The sequence below is a fragment of the Simochromis diagramma genome, unplaced genomic scaffold (genome assembly GCF_900408965.1).
Source record: "Simochromis diagramma unplaced genomic scaffold, fSimDia1.1 OVJJ01000293.1, whole genome shotgun sequence".
NCBI lineage: Eukaryota > Metazoa > Chordata > Actinopteri > Cichliformes > Cichlidae > Simochromis > Simochromis diagramma.
The window spans coordinates 8955323-8971376 of NW_024386801.1; the positions used below are offsets into that span (position 1 = coordinate 8955323).

The window sequence follows — 16054 nt, forward strand, 5'->3', positions numbered from 1 at the left end:
AGCTGAGTCACAGGTGGTCTCTAAAGAACTGCATTGCCTTCGACCATTTGTCAACACTAAATTAGTTTTTATTGAAATGAAAAATGTCTTTACAATCACTGTGACCTCAGATCTCCTGATACGCTGTATAAGGAACCTGTTCACAATATAGAAACCAGAAACTCCATCACTCAGCCCTTACCCTATTACCTAAGTTCAAGTGACTTTATATCAGCTCCTCTAGGGAGTAAAGTCTTTGTGTGCGTGTGTGTGTATGGGTGGGTGGTTTTAGTAGAGATGGAGGTTGGTGGATTTGTATCAACAAAGGAGAGACAGAGAGAAAGAGATCTGGGAAAATCTGATAATTAATGCTGGAGTGTGTACAGCTAATTAACATTTGTTGAATGATTGTGGAGCACATTCACAAATTCTTGAAGACTGACTATGTTATGTTATTAAAAAAGGATATTGTTACCAAAGATGCTAGCCAGCTGGTTTATTGCATACCAAAAATGTGTGGTTATAAGACAAATCTGAAGGAAGACATGTAGATGGGTGGATTACTCACTGAACTGGCAGCGGTCTCCCAATGCCTGGAACTGGGCACAGTCACACACCCCACCTTCCTGACACCAGCCGCCATTGAGGCAGCCACAGTATTCTGGGAAAGACAAAATCAAGGGTAATCATTCCAGCCTGCCCAGGTAAAGAGTGTTAAGTTTCCGTGAATGCATTTGGAATCACTTCACAGGCGGAGTATTTACCTGAAGAGGAATCTCTGGCTGTGTAGTTGTGCAAAATACTGCGTGACAGACTACCCTCTGACAGCAATGGTCTGTACGTCTTGGAAAAGAGTAAACAACAGACGCTAAGAGTAGTTCCTTAAACAACTCTTAAGCTTTAACAACATCGCTGACACTGACGTTTCTGTACCACTGCTCTAACTGCTCCTGTAAGATAACAGTTGCGTCAAGTTGAGTGGGAGAAAGTGTACAAGTTAGTGAGTGTGTCTCATTCTCTACAAAGACAGCTTTGTGCCGGTTAGGGTGTTGTGCGCATGTGGGTGCCCTGACCTCCTCTGGTTCTCTTAGGTGTAGTGTACAAACCTCCTCCCCGAGGAGATCCCGTTTCCTCCGGAGTGCATTAGCTCTTCTGCACACACACACAAACATGCACATTAGTGGGAAGAAACAGTCAGAGGGGAGACTTAAGTGCACTTTACACCACTTGAATTTAGACTTGAAACCTCTCTGTACTGAACTCTCACACGCACATGTGCAGGCACACACAGACACACACTCTCATACACTGTCTCTGTCATATACACCATACAGGAAGTGTAAATGCATTTATCATGTTCACCCTAGAGCAATGTGTAAGAATGACATATGAAAAAAATGACTTTTCATTTGTATCATCTAATGTATTAATACTGTATTAATACATTAGATGATAGCATTAGTACATTAGTAGACAGCAACATGTTTAGTATTCTTTCTTTTATTTACCTCTGTGGTCTTCCTTCTGCCACTGAAAGTCGACTCTGAACTCCTAAATGCAAAGTTATAAAATCAGCATTAAGGTTTCTGCCTTACTCATCTCAGTCAAAGGTATCTTATAGGTGTAAAATCAAAATACATCTCAAAGTGTACATCGTGTTAAGCAGACAGTTGTAAAATTGTATTACCATCTGTGAGTGCTAATACTGATAAAAGAAAGGAGAGATGAGTCGAAAATAACTTGTAAGACCTCAAGGATTTTGTGGCTTATTTATGTAAATATTGTCTCATACTTGTAACACATCATATAATATCAATAACATTAACATCTACAGAAGTCTGGATGTGTCTGACTTACCCTCAAGTAACAGCAAGTGGGAGACTGAAAACGACATAAGAAGAAATCGTTTCACTGTCCACTTTAAGTTCATCTCAGAGTCCGAAAGGAAGTCTCGCCGAAACGTTAACGGTGCATCTCAACTGTCCCGAGAGGAAAGAGTTCAGGGTGTTTGTTGAACCGGTACGATGCCTGGTTGTACCTCTAAAACGTACCTGGTGGAGACAGCCCCCCCTGACCAGCTGACGAGTAGCCTACACCTGTTGCGCAGGTAAGCCTGTTGCTTTGCTCTCTATCACTGCATCTTCAGCCAGCAGGCTGACGTTGGCTTGACCGTTTGCCTCCGTGTGAGCCTACAAAGCTGCCCCTCCATAACAGAGGTTTTCACCTGAATGTACCGTAAAATCACTTGTGGGGTGGGACCCTTGTCAGAGACACAAACAGAGAAACAAGCAGGGGGGAAATGAACTAGAGAGCTTCGAATTAAGAGTCCAGTTCACAAAAGTTGGTTATATAGACATTATTAGCCAAAACAAACCATAAAAACAACAAACATATATTTGAAAAGAAAACAACAGGAGTAAAAGCCCTTCTGGAAGACAGCCCTGAAGTAAACTTAGTCCATTAGCTAACAGAAAAGTAGGTTAGCTAGCTAAAAAGGAATACGAACACTGATGCTAAGATGTGTGAAAATGATTAAAGCTACCATATGTAAAGGTAGCAAAGCAAAAATAAATAAATAAATCAAATAAAAAAAATACAAAAATAATAATAATAAAATGAATACATAAATACAAACAAATAAAAAAAATACATTTTTCTTTTGTTTCTTGCATGTTTAAGATATCTGAACTAATTTCAATTAGACAAATTAGACAAAGATAACCTAATTAAATGCTAAATGCAGTTTTTAAAAATTATAATTTGATTTATTAACAGGCATAAATTGCCCCTTAAACCTAACAACTGGTTGTGCCACCCTTGGCAGCAAGGATTGCAATCAGGTGTTTGCAGTAACTGGCAATGAGTCTTTCTTATCACTTTGAGAAGTGTTGTTCCACTCTTGTTTGGGGAATTGTTTTAATTCAGCCACACCGGAAGATGTTACACCAGTAAATACTGGTGTATATTACTGCACTGCTTACTGGACTATTCGCGCAGGAATAACTTTCTCTTGCTACACATAACAAAGAATCTGTGCTTTCACGTTAACTTTATTTCAACCTACACTAACACAGACAAAGCTATGTTATTGCACAGCACTTGCCACCACACTTCGCCAGTGTCATCTGGTGTCAGCTGTGATCTTTTTACTACATTTAGTAAGTATGCATGTTTTTGGACTGTGGAAGGAAGCTATAAAGACCCAGATGCAGCCAGAGCAGAACATGTAAACTTCCCAAAAAGTCCCAGCCTGCCTTGCTGTGGGGTGACAGTCATAATCTCTGCGCCATTGTTCCATTCTCAATATGGACCTGTGAATCATTCAAGAAAAAAAAAAAGTAAGTCATTAACATGGGGTGGACCATTGTTGTTTGTACACATAGCGGACAACCAAGCAAATAACCTATTTTAAATTGTATCTTTCAGCACTTTGTTGCTTGCTGCCTGTAAAAAAAAACATATCATGTCACCATTACATAGTTGACTCCATGAAAAATGCCAAAGGTAGGCCTGTCCATGATTTTAAGTTCTGATCAAAATGCCTCTACAGCGACATCTGCAGTTTACAGAGTTAGTGTGAAGACAAAAAGGAGGACGTCGCAAGTCTCAGCACCTCCAGATGGGATCTCTCACAATAATTTAATACACTTCAGCTTTTTTCATGCTGATGCATGTTGTAGCAGCCCCAAAGGACTGTTAAATGAGGAGAGAAAGGGTTTAGAAGGAGGGGATTCAGCAGTGATGGAGCCCTGCTGGGGACAGGATAGAAAGTTTTGCTTCGCTGGCACACTTACAGGTCTCTCTGCCACACCACTAGCACTGGATGGACTGCTTCATAAGCTATAGCCTTACAGAATCCAAACAAAACTTGCTCTTAATGCACTGGCTGCAAAATCACTCATTACAGCTATGAAATCACCAAACATTAGTGTAAATCTCCCACAGGGAACAGAACTGATAACACACTAAATGTTTTATTAATTTCAGGTAACATCCTCTGGGTTTTGCACATGGTAAAACTTAATTATCCAGTTAGTTCTGCATAGACAGGATAAGTCAGGGTCTCCTCAGGCAGCTGAGATGTCGAACTCAGAGTTTTACACTTGAATCTTTTGTTATACAGAAGCAGTCTTATCAAAGCAATCTGAACATTTTTTTTATTATTACTTTTAAAGTCAGATCCCTAAAAACTGAAACCAAAAATAGATTTGTTGTGAGGTTGTCCTGAGCTTTCCCACCTAAAGTCAGTAACTGCAGTAGCGATTATGGTATCATTATTGTTCACATGCCTGTTTACTATAATGGATGTAACCTCTCTAAACACAGCAAAATGCAGCATGGCAATGAATTAATTATTTGAGAAAAAATATTATTTTTCTGTGGGGCTTTAGGCTTTGTAGTATACACAGAGGCCTTTCCCTCTGAGCTGTTTAAAGGACCAGTTTATTAAAATAATTAAAGCTGCATATATTAGGATAGCTATTATCTACACTTCTAATAATGCACCCTTGTTGTTCCTCAATGAAAATGAACTTCCTCCATAATTTTTTTCATGGAATTCCTATTTGTCTGTCTATGTATACATGAGGACAAAACACTACAGCGCTCACTATGTGCACATTATTACTTTACACTATATCGTGTGGCCATCTGCACTTCACAGATATATTTTTTAATCAAAGAAAAAAAAAATGTGTGTACACCTATATCCCCAAAATGAGAAAGGATGGGTCATGGTTTAATGCAATTTTATGCACAATTAGGATTAACAAATACTGTTTCCCACCGGTTAAAATTTAGAAATAAAGACCTGTCATTAAAGAGTGAATTGGGGTTTTTTTTGTGTTATTTTGCAGAAATTGCCACTTTGTGGCTTATGCAATTACGAGCTTAAAACAATTTATTTGCTTCAGTTTCTTTTAGCATTCTGCATGGCTATACAAAGTCTGTGTTCATCACTAGTCCCTGTTAGAAATGCCCATGGTTTACTTTTGTGGCAAAACAAGAAAGGCAAATGTGACAAATTCCTATTTTCAAATTCTGTCAAGACAGGAAAAATAAAATATTCCTGTTGAGATTTGGGCCTGTTCCCACTCTCCACTTTGGCTAGAGCAAAGGAACAAGTCTGTAAGTGCCGCCTAGAAATTATCTTGGCTTCTCTTTCTTGGCTCCTCAGTCACAGTGCACTATATTAACCTTTAATGATATTATTTTTCTTGTAAAATGTTACAGTGGAATACAATAGAAATTTAACGTACCTAAATGAATTTCAAAAGAATGAATCAGGCACTTAATAGCAGTCATACAAGTGCCTATTTTCAGCCCTTTGGCTTGTCTATTGCGTAAGTGTAATTTGCTTGGTGGACATCATAGAACAGATGACACTTACAAGTAAAAAAATGTAATTTGCTTTAATAACACTGTACATAGTGATGCATCTTTGATAAGGCAGAAGCAGGAGGAGGGAATGAAAAGCTTGCAGCCTGTTTTAAAGACTTGGATATTGTCATGGCTAAAGCAAGTTATCATTGAGTAGAATTAGTCAGTTAAGCTGCTTAACATTCTAAAGGAACCAAAATTAGAAGTATTTGAGGTAAATGCTGAGTTTTATATCCCTCCAGGCTTTCATTTCTTGTTGGAAATTAGTGCATTGACTTCATCTTCTGGTTGAAGGCTATGCCACTGGGCTATTGGCCGCCGGGGGTTGGCCAGCATGTCTGACCAATGGCGTTGCTCAGTTCCAGTGCTGTTCCCGCCCAGCAACACCTTCCCAATAGCGTCGTTCTTCCCAATCTTGTCATAGTCCAGCACAGTCACTGCTACCTGCACCTTCTACAAATGAAAATACAGATGCACAAATATCAGTGCTGATTATTGTATTTGTGTGCTTGTATTTGCAATTAAAAATGTGTACCTCTATCTGTTCACAAGGTACTTCAAAGCTGAAGGATTCATTGTAGTAAGGGTTCAAAGTGTTTTTCTTAATTGTTGTTTTCTTTTTCTTGAGTCTTTTCCCATTCTGCATTAAGTGGATCTTCACATATGGGTCTGGAAATGAGAACAGGGAGTTTTTATGTCACAGAGCAGACCAACGGCCTGGCATGGATGCAGTAACTCCATCAATGAAACACAACATCAATTGTCCTCTTTTTGAAAGTGGGCACAGTACTAAAAAGGCATTTAGAAGACCAAAACTGAGCCAGCACTACCAAATCTGGAGTTTGAAGAGAGCACCTGGTGAAGTCATCAATTACACAGAGAGACATATGTTTAGATGTTTAGATTTTGTATTAATTGGTTTGCACTGAATCATGAAAATTATCAGTACTAAAAAAAGGTCAAAAAGATTATTGCCAAAGGCTTTAAATCTGAGATGATTTCAAAGTTTTTGCTGCTTAACTCACCTGATAATCCACCCACATCCATTTTCTTCAGATTTTTGGCCTCCAAAATCACCACTGTCAGCTTCCCTGCTGTAGGGACATACCTCAAGGACAAACATATGTCTCCAAGCCGTTCACTCTAATACACACAAGGAGTAGTGAAAAAGAGGAGTATCACATTCGATGAATGTTTAATAAATTTTAATGCATAAATTATTAATTAGTAAAAGAAGCTGGAGTTCCTAAGACTGAAATGCTTTGTGTAGTATTTAAAAAGCTAAACGCATTCATCTTCTGTGCTCCTCCCTTCTTCACCCTCCCCCTGTCATAATATTCTCCTACCTCCTCCTTCTCTGCCTTCTGCAGGTCCCTCCACTCTTGCAGAGACTGGCTGAAGTCCACACTGCTCATGGGTATCTTCACAGCTCCAATAGCATCATGTTTTGAGAAACGGTCAAAGTCATACACAGTCATCACAAGGCTCTTCCCGCCCAGCTCAGTGTATGGTACCTGCAGAGCAGAGAACATGATTAAAGGCAGTCATTTTGCACATATATTAACAGAGCTGCTAGTCAGGGGAAATGACTTTTATTTATGTTGGTGTATTACAATTTACCTTAAATGTGAAAGTCTCATTGAAGTTGGGTTCTAAGGTCTTTCTATGAACTTTGGTTTCAAACTTTTTCTTTTTGTCTGGTAGCAGGTAGAGTTTAACGTAAGGGTCAGAACTTCCTCCCACATCCATCGCAGGTAGCTCTGCAGCCTGCAAGATGCCTACCACCAGCTGGAACATGATAACAGGGGAATGTAAGGGGGAGAAAAGAGACTCTGGCTAATTGACAGGGAGAAGAAAAGTATTCAAATGTGACATTTTGAGAGCTGGCAGATGGTGGGCAAAACGCATCATAGTGAATAGCTGGGACTCACCGTATTATCTGTGAAATTGTAGTCTAATGTGAAATGTAGTCTGCCCAGCTTCTCGTCTTCCTTGGGCTCGTTATCTGACAGCTCTGTTTCTTTGTCACATTCATCTTTCAGGGACTGCATGCAGACAGACATGCATCACATCAGGTAATCTGTGCTACAACTTGTGAGGATGTTCCTTCTGTATGTTGTGTACCCTCACACAACCAGACACAGAAATAGATGATACATGAGCAATGTGTGACACACAGCTTTGATTAAAGTCCAGAACAAGTTATCTCACACCATAGTTCAACTCTTATTACAACATGAAGGAGTACAAAACATCCATATGTCTGAACACACACTGACAGTTTTAGTAGTCCTGGATGACCCGGATGTCAGGACTGTGATACATTGCAAGGACAATGCGTCTGCAGGCGGGAGAGGGGGGGGGGGAGACAGACTGTGTGTTTTTACAGCTTACCTCATTGTAACCTCCATCCATTTCAGTGTCACAACCTCCCTTACTCTTCTCTTTCCCCTTTTTCTTGTCCTTTTCTTTGCCCTTGTCCCCCTTTTTTAGGAACTTCTTCCATACGCACACAGCGCAGGACAGCACCATACACAGGCTCACGATACAAAGGGCAGCGACAGCCCATGATGGCACTGCAAATCCACAAAACACAGAGATTAATCATACATAAATGTTTGACAAAATATTTAGTTCTTGTTGTTTTCTCTTAAAATAGTTTTAAGGCAAAATGAAATAAAACAAATTTCTACATTGTCTGAATTAAGAGTACATAAAGTGAACACTTTATGTACTTTAAGTCTTTATGGAATTTTGCATTTATTGTAAATCAACTGTACAGCTCTACAGTGTTATCTATGAGGGCACAATCCATGGAAATTTTAGACCATAATTTGGGGTTATGTTAATCCAGATTAAAACATATTGCAAGGTGTTATCATCTGTCATGTCATGGTATTATCACAGCATAGTTCAAGTGCTTGTTCTGAAGTGTCGTTTCAAGGGACATCACCATCTCCAAGATTACATTTTTGTCATTTGGCATGCAATTTTAAATTTTCCAAAAAATGTGCATGCATATGGCTGTCCAAGCGGTACGCATGTGTAACTCAAGTTAGTTTCTTTCATTTAAGGAACATTTCTAAATTGCAAGCTATAATCTTCTTTGAACTAGAGAAAATTGTTCATGCGTTTGTGTCATTGCGCCTACATTATTCTAATGCCTTATTTACTGGCTTAGAACAATCATTTCTGTCACGCCTCCAAGCAATACAAAACGCTGCAGCCAGACTCCTAATGCACTCTGGCAAGTGAGCTTACATCACCCTTGTTTTATCCTCTTTACATTGGCTCCCAGTTGATTTTAGAATTTGTTTTAAAATTCTCACACTTCCCTACAGAGCACTAAATGGAAAAGCTCCAGACTACATATCTCAAAATCTATTATTTGTCCCTCATACAAGACTGAAGAATAGGGGGGGCCGAGTCTTTCAGTCTGTGGCACCAAGGCTCTGGAACAGTTTATCTCTGTGAAATCTTTTTTTGAAAAGAATACTGTTAAATTGGGCGTTCAGTTGACATTCTTCTTCTTTTTAAGTTTTTATTCTGTTTTAATGTTGTTGTCTATTGGTATTGTCTCTTAATTGTTGTAGCATAATGCAACATATATCTGTAAACAGTGCTATATAAATACATTTGACTTACTTAGTCTGAAGTACAACAACAAAAATATAAAAAGAATGATTTCCAACTATGATTGTCACACAAACTTGTAATGCACTACTACCAGGGAGGGTATTTTAAAATTAAATCTATATAATTTAAAATATGTCTATATGTTTAATGTGGGATATTTGCTCCATAAAAGCAAATGTGTCAAATATGGCATTTTAGATGTTGTTCTGTGCTTTGGCCTTCAAAAATAATTGTTGAAAATATATCACTTGCATTACTGTTTGCTGTTAGGGGATAATATCTGACTGAATCATTGCAGCTATCCGATCCCAGTCCTCCAGCTGACTGGGAAAACACCGATAATACTAATAAGAAATGTGAGATGTTCAAATTTCTTAATAGTGCACAAGTTTCTTAATTTCTTCATATACTTCACCAAATCCCCGTAGCAGCTAGAAAAAAATGTAACTTGCTCACATTCATAATTTTTATAATCCTTTTTCCTAATTTTCCTGGTTACAAATGTTAATTCATACATTTTATCATTAAGTCATTTCTCGAACTCACTGTGGATGCTGTGAAGTTCACTCATGAACTTATTAAGACTGTGGCCTCCAGGTTTTTGGTCTGGCGTGGTAGTTGCATTTGGCAGATGGGTAGGGGTAGCTGAGGTGCTTGGTTCAACTCGGCGGTTCCCAGTCATTATTAGAAGAGTGACGACAGAAACTGGTGAGATGAAGAAAAAAGATTGCTCAGCCCTAAAAACATCACAGCACGCGCAATAAAGAGAACATTATACTTCCATAAAATAGAAGACTGTTGCAAACTTTCCGTAGAACCATCCAAACAAACAATATCAACACGGATACACACAAAGGAGAGTTTCCATATTTGTTATTGATCAGATAGCAGTAATGTGCTTATAGATGCTGTACCATCAGTGAGAAATGACTTCTCTTGTTTCTGCTGGCCTGGCAAAAACACTTGAAAACAGGATGTGAAAGCTGCTCTCTCTCTCTCTCTTTCTGCCAAACTGCTGACATGGAGGTGTTTGGTGAGGTGGGAGGTTGAAGCGTCATGCGTGGACCTCTGCTGTTCCACAATGAGCTGCCAAAGGTGAAAATCATGTGCCAAGGTGATGTTTAACAAAGGCAAACAAACTAAGTGAGGGGAAGTTAATTTGCCAAAAGTTGGCTCCCAAATGCAAAACTGTTTTGGTACGTTATATTCTATTCTGCAGACATCGCGAGGATTGAGTATCTGAGGCTGAATCAGCAGATGGGATCACACACAGATACTGATCTCATTTTATGTCTGCATTTTCAGGATCATACACCAATTTTGTCTGAAAAGATACACCACTGTTACTAAGAGTTGCAGGAGCAAGCAGAATTAAAGGGATACCCAAAGGAATCAGGAGTTCTTCCAAACACTATATCTACAATATTACAGAGCTCTGACACTGGTGATATTATCATGTATTCTAAACAGCATTGCTCAAAATACATGATAAAATGTTCAGCTGTCCATGTCCTATGACAGATTCTACAACATTTAGAAAAAAGAGCTAATTTGATGCAAGACACTTAATCAACATGTATGACTCTATTCTAAAACAGAAGGTAATATGTAATATGTAACAATATGTATAAAAGGTGTCAAATTCACCTAAATGTTTAGATAATATACAGCTTAGCATATATATCAACCTCCAAAGGTTTGTTCCTTCAGAGGAAGTTCCCTTTACTAGTTATGATTTTACATATTATTAAATGACCAAGACTGTATCCAGTAGACAATATAATAAATATTTACCATTGTGTATTCATGAGTCTTCACATAGTTAATATTTAGGTTCACCACAGTCAGGACAGAAAAAAACATTTCAACTGATGAAACAACATTTGAAATTAATAGAAAATAGAGACATACCTGTATTAAAGCGTCCCAGCAGCAATATTCGGACTTGCGGGCAATTCTTTTCCTTACACAAAAATGCAGGAGGAAGATAAAAGATGACAGAACACGAGACGCAGATGAGAACGGTGAGGTAAGGACCACCACGCTGGCCGTTGTCCTTTTGTTTTTGTGTCTTGTGCGTTCTTAGACATAAAGAAGAACAGTGCAGGTGTGCGAGAGCTGGATCAGGAGCGAGCGCGAGAGAAAGGGTGGGGTGGGTATAGGTGAAATGGCAGCTCAGTCATCTTGTGTTGCTTCCCTCTGTGTGTGTGTGTGTGTGTGTGTGTGTGTGTGTGTGTGTGTGTGTGTGTGTGTGTGTGTGTGTGTGTGTGTGTGTGTTCTGGTGAATTTGTTCTGTGCATTCAGGTCTCATGGGAGCACTGGTCCTGATTTCTGCCACCCCACCTCTTGTGACCTCTGTCCCATCCCCGCAGGTCACCCTCACCAGGCCACTGATGTATATTCATTAGTGTAGTGACATGGCATTTTAACAGCTCGTTAGCATACTGAGACTTCAGCAATAGAGGACATTTACATTCAGCGTGGACGGCTCGGTATGCGTGCGTGTTTGTGTGCATGCGCGCATCTGTACATCTGGCAGTAGCTGCAGAACTGTCTCATACTATCTATGTATGGATGATGTTGCCTGATTTAGAAACTTAGGATGTGGTTTCTGCAGCAACACTGAGATCAGGTTCCTGCCCCGCCTCATTCACCTTGAGGACCTAGAGATACTGTACAGAAGGAGGGATGAGACAGAGGGAAAAGAGAGGGTTTGGGGGATGGGCTGGGAAACATGGAGATCAATGTAAGTTGCTGTTTGTGACATGTAGAAAATAGTAGCACTGTATTTTATTTGGTCACTACAAACTGTTTTGAATGCTTTTAGTGAATTTATTATAGAGAAGGCCTGCAGGCCAGAGATGTGCTGCTAATCCTGCGTTCACCTGTGAGAAATCACAATTATTGGCCTTATTTTAGTAAATAAGCTTAATTTTAGGACAAGAAGCTGTATAAACAACTTTTACCAGAGACACGTTACAACAAAATACAAATATCCAACATTTATCATATATAGATTTCATGAGTATGACCTTTGACCTTTTTCAGGTTGAAAACAATATATGTTAAGAGTATAATCATTATTTACTCAGAAATCATTAATTAATCAGTAAATTTATGATCATAACTCATTTATATATAAAAAAACTCCCAATGAAACAGTATGTAACACTGAAGAGTGTAATGTTATCTCAAGTTGAACTATAAGTCATGAAGGTTGGCACCATGTGACACTTCGTTACATTTCTCATTTAATGTTTCATGTACTCTATTTTGGAAGTCCTGCATTTATCTAACAACACATAGGGTGGTCTGAGCCCAAGTAATCAATATAGTAAGATTTGTGTTTGGATGCCATGTCTTGCACAGCATCAAAGGTTTTATAGTGCAAGACAGATGGTACCTGTGCCCTAAAGTCTTTCAGGTCAGAGTGACCTGCTAATGGTGGTGAACAAAGGAACTGGAATTTACTGACTTTTCAGAGTTGACCACCTGCCAGAGATGAGATCAAGAATGGAAATTTAGAGAGGATGGGTGTAGTAGACCACTACCTATAAAAGTAGGGGCCCCAGAAGGTCCTGTGGGCTTGCCTTTAGTTGAGCTTAACCTCAGCATGGGGCACTTTTTGTCCATTTTTCATCTATGCTCCAATTAGTATGCTCTTGACACGTCTGGTGAGGGACAGAAAAACTGACAAATGAACCAAAACTGGGGAAAAGCTAAGGAAAACAAATAACCTGTGGATGGAAACATGGGCAAGAAATGAGGAACCAGCAGACATGGGGAAAAAGGGCAGAAGAAACACAGAGACACACAAGGAACAACACGCAGACAGACCAGCAAGGAGCAGAAGGAAGCACACACTAAATATACACACAAGGTAAAGAGTAGACAACAGGAGGGAGACACAGCTGAACCTAATTAGACATGACGACGCAGGGAGGAAGCAAAACAGATACGCTGACAAAGGACAAGGACTATCAAAATAAAACAGGAAGCTTGACAGCAAATTTAAAAAAAAACCTAGAGGTAGGACTCAGGGAACACGTAGTGACAGAGGACACCAACTCTAGACGTATAAGCTAAAGCGCAGTGACTGGGGAGACATAGGCAACAGAGACTTAACACAGGCAAGGATAAATACCAAGGGAAGAAGAACTAAGATCACTAAGACTTAAGAAATAAGGATAACCAAACCCAGGAATACAATACTTAAACATATTAACACAGAACTTGAAACACAACCGTGGCAGCTTTCCCTCCTAAACCACAGCCTTCCCTTACTGTCTTAAATAATCTATTCCTGTAATTCCTGTCATGAAGCTGTGTCTCCATGTTTTTTGCATGTTGTGGCTCAGAAAATACTTGAGTTTATTCTAATGTACTAATATAATTCTATTATTATGATATAGCAAGTTTAGCTTTGCACAAAAATAGCAGGTAGAAATGTCATTGAAATATCTAATTTTACTGTCTTTACTATTTTGAGTATATGGCAGAGCCTGTACTTTTCACCTTTACATAAGTAAACAAGTTGAATCAGTACTTCAGAGTTTACTGGAGTATTTTTAATACTAGTATCTGCAATCTGCTGCTCAGGTAAATAAAAAACTAAAATTGACTTTCCTTTTTTACCTGACCTGTATTCTCTTTTCCACTAAATATTTCTTATTACTTGTTGTAGTGTGTACTAGAAATAAAGGCTGGGTGATGTGAGGAAAATCTGTTATCACAATATTTTTTTGGCTATATCATGTCTGATCTCTCTTGTTCTCTTCTTCATCTCTAGGTTGGTGCTCCCTGCTCCGACTTTCTCCTCCTCTTTCTCACACGCTGCTGAATTTATCCTTGTGTGTCAGAGGTGCAAAGCCATAAGAATGAACAATAAATAGAACTGAAACTTTTTGGGTTGTTATTTAATTATTGAATTCTGTGAAGTGGAGGCGTAAAAAGAGCTCAGGTTATTTAATTAAGTGGTACTAGCAAACATAGGGAACATACATACATCTGCAGCCATGCAGCTGCACTGCTTTTTTAAGGTTGAGTGAGGATGGGAAGAACAGACAAAGAAACCACATGCTCAAAAATAAACAATAAATTGACCTCCCCAAAGGGATTAATAAAGTTCTATTCTATGCTCTACGTTAGAGACCTGTTTTAATTCGGATAAGTCCCTCTGAGAGTAAAGGCAATCTCCAGCAGGCCTGAGCTAAGGAAACAAAGTACACTAATGTAGTTATAACGTAATGAGTCGCTATAGATATATACGTAATTATACACTGTATTGAGCAGGCTACTGCCCACACTAAACTGTGACTATCACCAGGCAATCTGGGGGTGTTTCCTAAATCACTAGCAGGCGCCAAACTTCTGACAGAGTGAACAGGATGTATGCAGGTAAACTCCAGATTGACACGAGCTGATTGGTGGAGTCATGGGGAAAATATTGGCTTGTGATCTACGTTACAGAAAGACAGCGAGAGGTACAACACCAGATGGAAGGTATTTTATTTACACACTAAACTAATCTGATATCCCATTTTCAGCAAATGAAATGAAACAACACAAAATGTATTTTTATTTCATTTTATTTTATTTTTTATTTTTTTTTTTATTTATTTTGGTGTGGCACTGTTTCTTAACTTAAAATGTCCTGTTGTAATTGGACATTTTAAGTTAAGAAACGGTGCCAAACCAACCCCCCCCCCCTCCACTTCCCTCAAGGTGTATTATTGCAAGGTCAAGACCATGCAATAATACACAGAAACTCCAACCCCCAAGAGCAAGCACTTTGGCGACAGTGGGAAGGAAAAACCCCCTTTTACAAGGGGGAAACCTCCAGCAGAACCAGGCTCAGGAATGGGGTGGCCATCTGCCTTGGCCAGTTGGGGATGAGGGAAGGAAGGCAGGAGAAAAAGAGTGGTTATTTTAACCACTCTTTTTTTTTTTTTACCAATTAAAATTGGTCCATCTCATCTAAACTTGGTTTTAAAACTAAGTTTAGATGAGATGGACCAATTTAAATAAATATTTTAAGACAAGCACGTGTGCTTGTCTTAAAATAGCACACCTTTTTCTCATTTGCACTCATTTAGTGTGCAGATGAGAAAATCCTAGAGATGATACTTTGTCTCTTCAGCTTGGCATGTTTTTTGAAAGTGTTGACAATTATTTCGTCAACTGTTGGGTTGCTTAACTTCATGAACTGTCCTGGAGAATGCCACTTTTCATGGAGATCATTGTATACTGTCAAGCTGAGTTCTTCAATGTTCTCTAGGGAGATTTTATATTTTTTGGACAAAATTTTGTTCCAGATCTTTTGGCTAAGCCTCTGTACAATGAAGTCAGTTGTTCCTGAATGCCATGTCGTCGTCTCATTTAGTTCGGCCATACTGTGTATTACCAGATCTCTAGTGAATTTTTCCACAAGCTCCCAGTACTCGTCCCAGTTTTTAGATACACTGAGTACTCTTTTTGGTAATCCCAGCAGGTGTTTGGTGAAGATTGGAACAGTAATGTTATCAAGCTGCTCCCTCAGACTAAAAATCAAATATTTTTCCTTGCATTTGTGTGTTTTGCAAAGATCCTTTAAAATGGCCTCGTGGATATTTTTTAGGCTTTTTGGAGATAGATCCAAATGTTTGTCATTAATTTCTGGCCACATTTTCTCAAGCAGGCGATCACCAATGCAGTCAGGAGTGAGGCGCTCTGTGAAGAGCTTGTGTTTAGAGGCGACGTTGTCTATGGCCTTTGAAACCACCATCTGAATAACTTTGTTGACACACAACTTTTCCTCGCTCAGAGAATCAGATAGTGGACTGATCTGACAAGAAGTTAAAGACTCACTGTCACTGAGGAATCCCTGAAATCTGGGGGTTGCCTCATCTTTCAGTCCTCGACTTTCTGTTTCATCTCTGTAGCTTGAGTTGTCTACAGATATGCAGCCTACAACTGGTTGAGCCTCCAATCCCTGGTCTTCAGACAGCGGACCGATACTAGAAAAAGTTAAACACTCAGTGTCAGACTCGGGTACTTCTAGCTTCACATTGTTTTCCAGGAG

General features: G+C 39.2%; 2 protein-coding genes and 1 long non-coding RNA gene across 3 annotated transcripts in view; 1 reads left to right on the forward strand and 2 right to left on the reverse strand.

Moving 5' to 3' along the window:
* otogl (otogelin-like) overlaps positions 1–2425 on the reverse strand; it is a 30627-nt gene extending 28202 nt beyond the window's left edge. The window contains 5 exon segments of the mRNA XM_040026877.1: positions 548–640; positions 744–822; positions 1086–1131; positions 1488–1530; positions 1837–2425. Coding sequence (XP_039882811.1) covers positions 548–640; positions 744–822; positions 1086–1131; positions 1488–1530; positions 1837–1909 — 334 coding nt within the window. The 5' untranslated portion in view covers positions 1910–2425.
* Positions 2426–5375: 2950 nt separating this feature from the next.
* LOC120729763 (synaptotagmin-1-like) lies at positions 5376–10560 on the reverse strand. The gene is made up of 9 exons (XM_040025637.1): positions 9909–10560; positions 9541–9699; positions 7753–7934; positions 7290–7403; positions 6979–7146; positions 6705–6872; positions 6384–6501; positions 5894–6027; positions 5376–5811 (listed from the first exon to the last, which is right to left on the reverse strand). Exons 2-9 carry the CDS (start codon positions 9674–9676, stop codon positions 5605–5607), a joined length of 1227 nt encoding a protein of 408 aa, XP_039881571.1. The 5' UTR covers positions 9677–9699; positions 9909–10560; the 3' UTR covers positions 5376–5604.
* LOC120729768 lies at positions 6751–9085 on the forward strand. Its single transcript, XR_005694990.1, has 3 exons — positions 6751–6863; positions 7401–7433; positions 7852–9085. It is a non-coding gene; the product is annotated as an uncharacterized LOC120729768 (long non-coding RNA).
* Positions 10561–16054: the final 5494 nt, after the last annotated feature.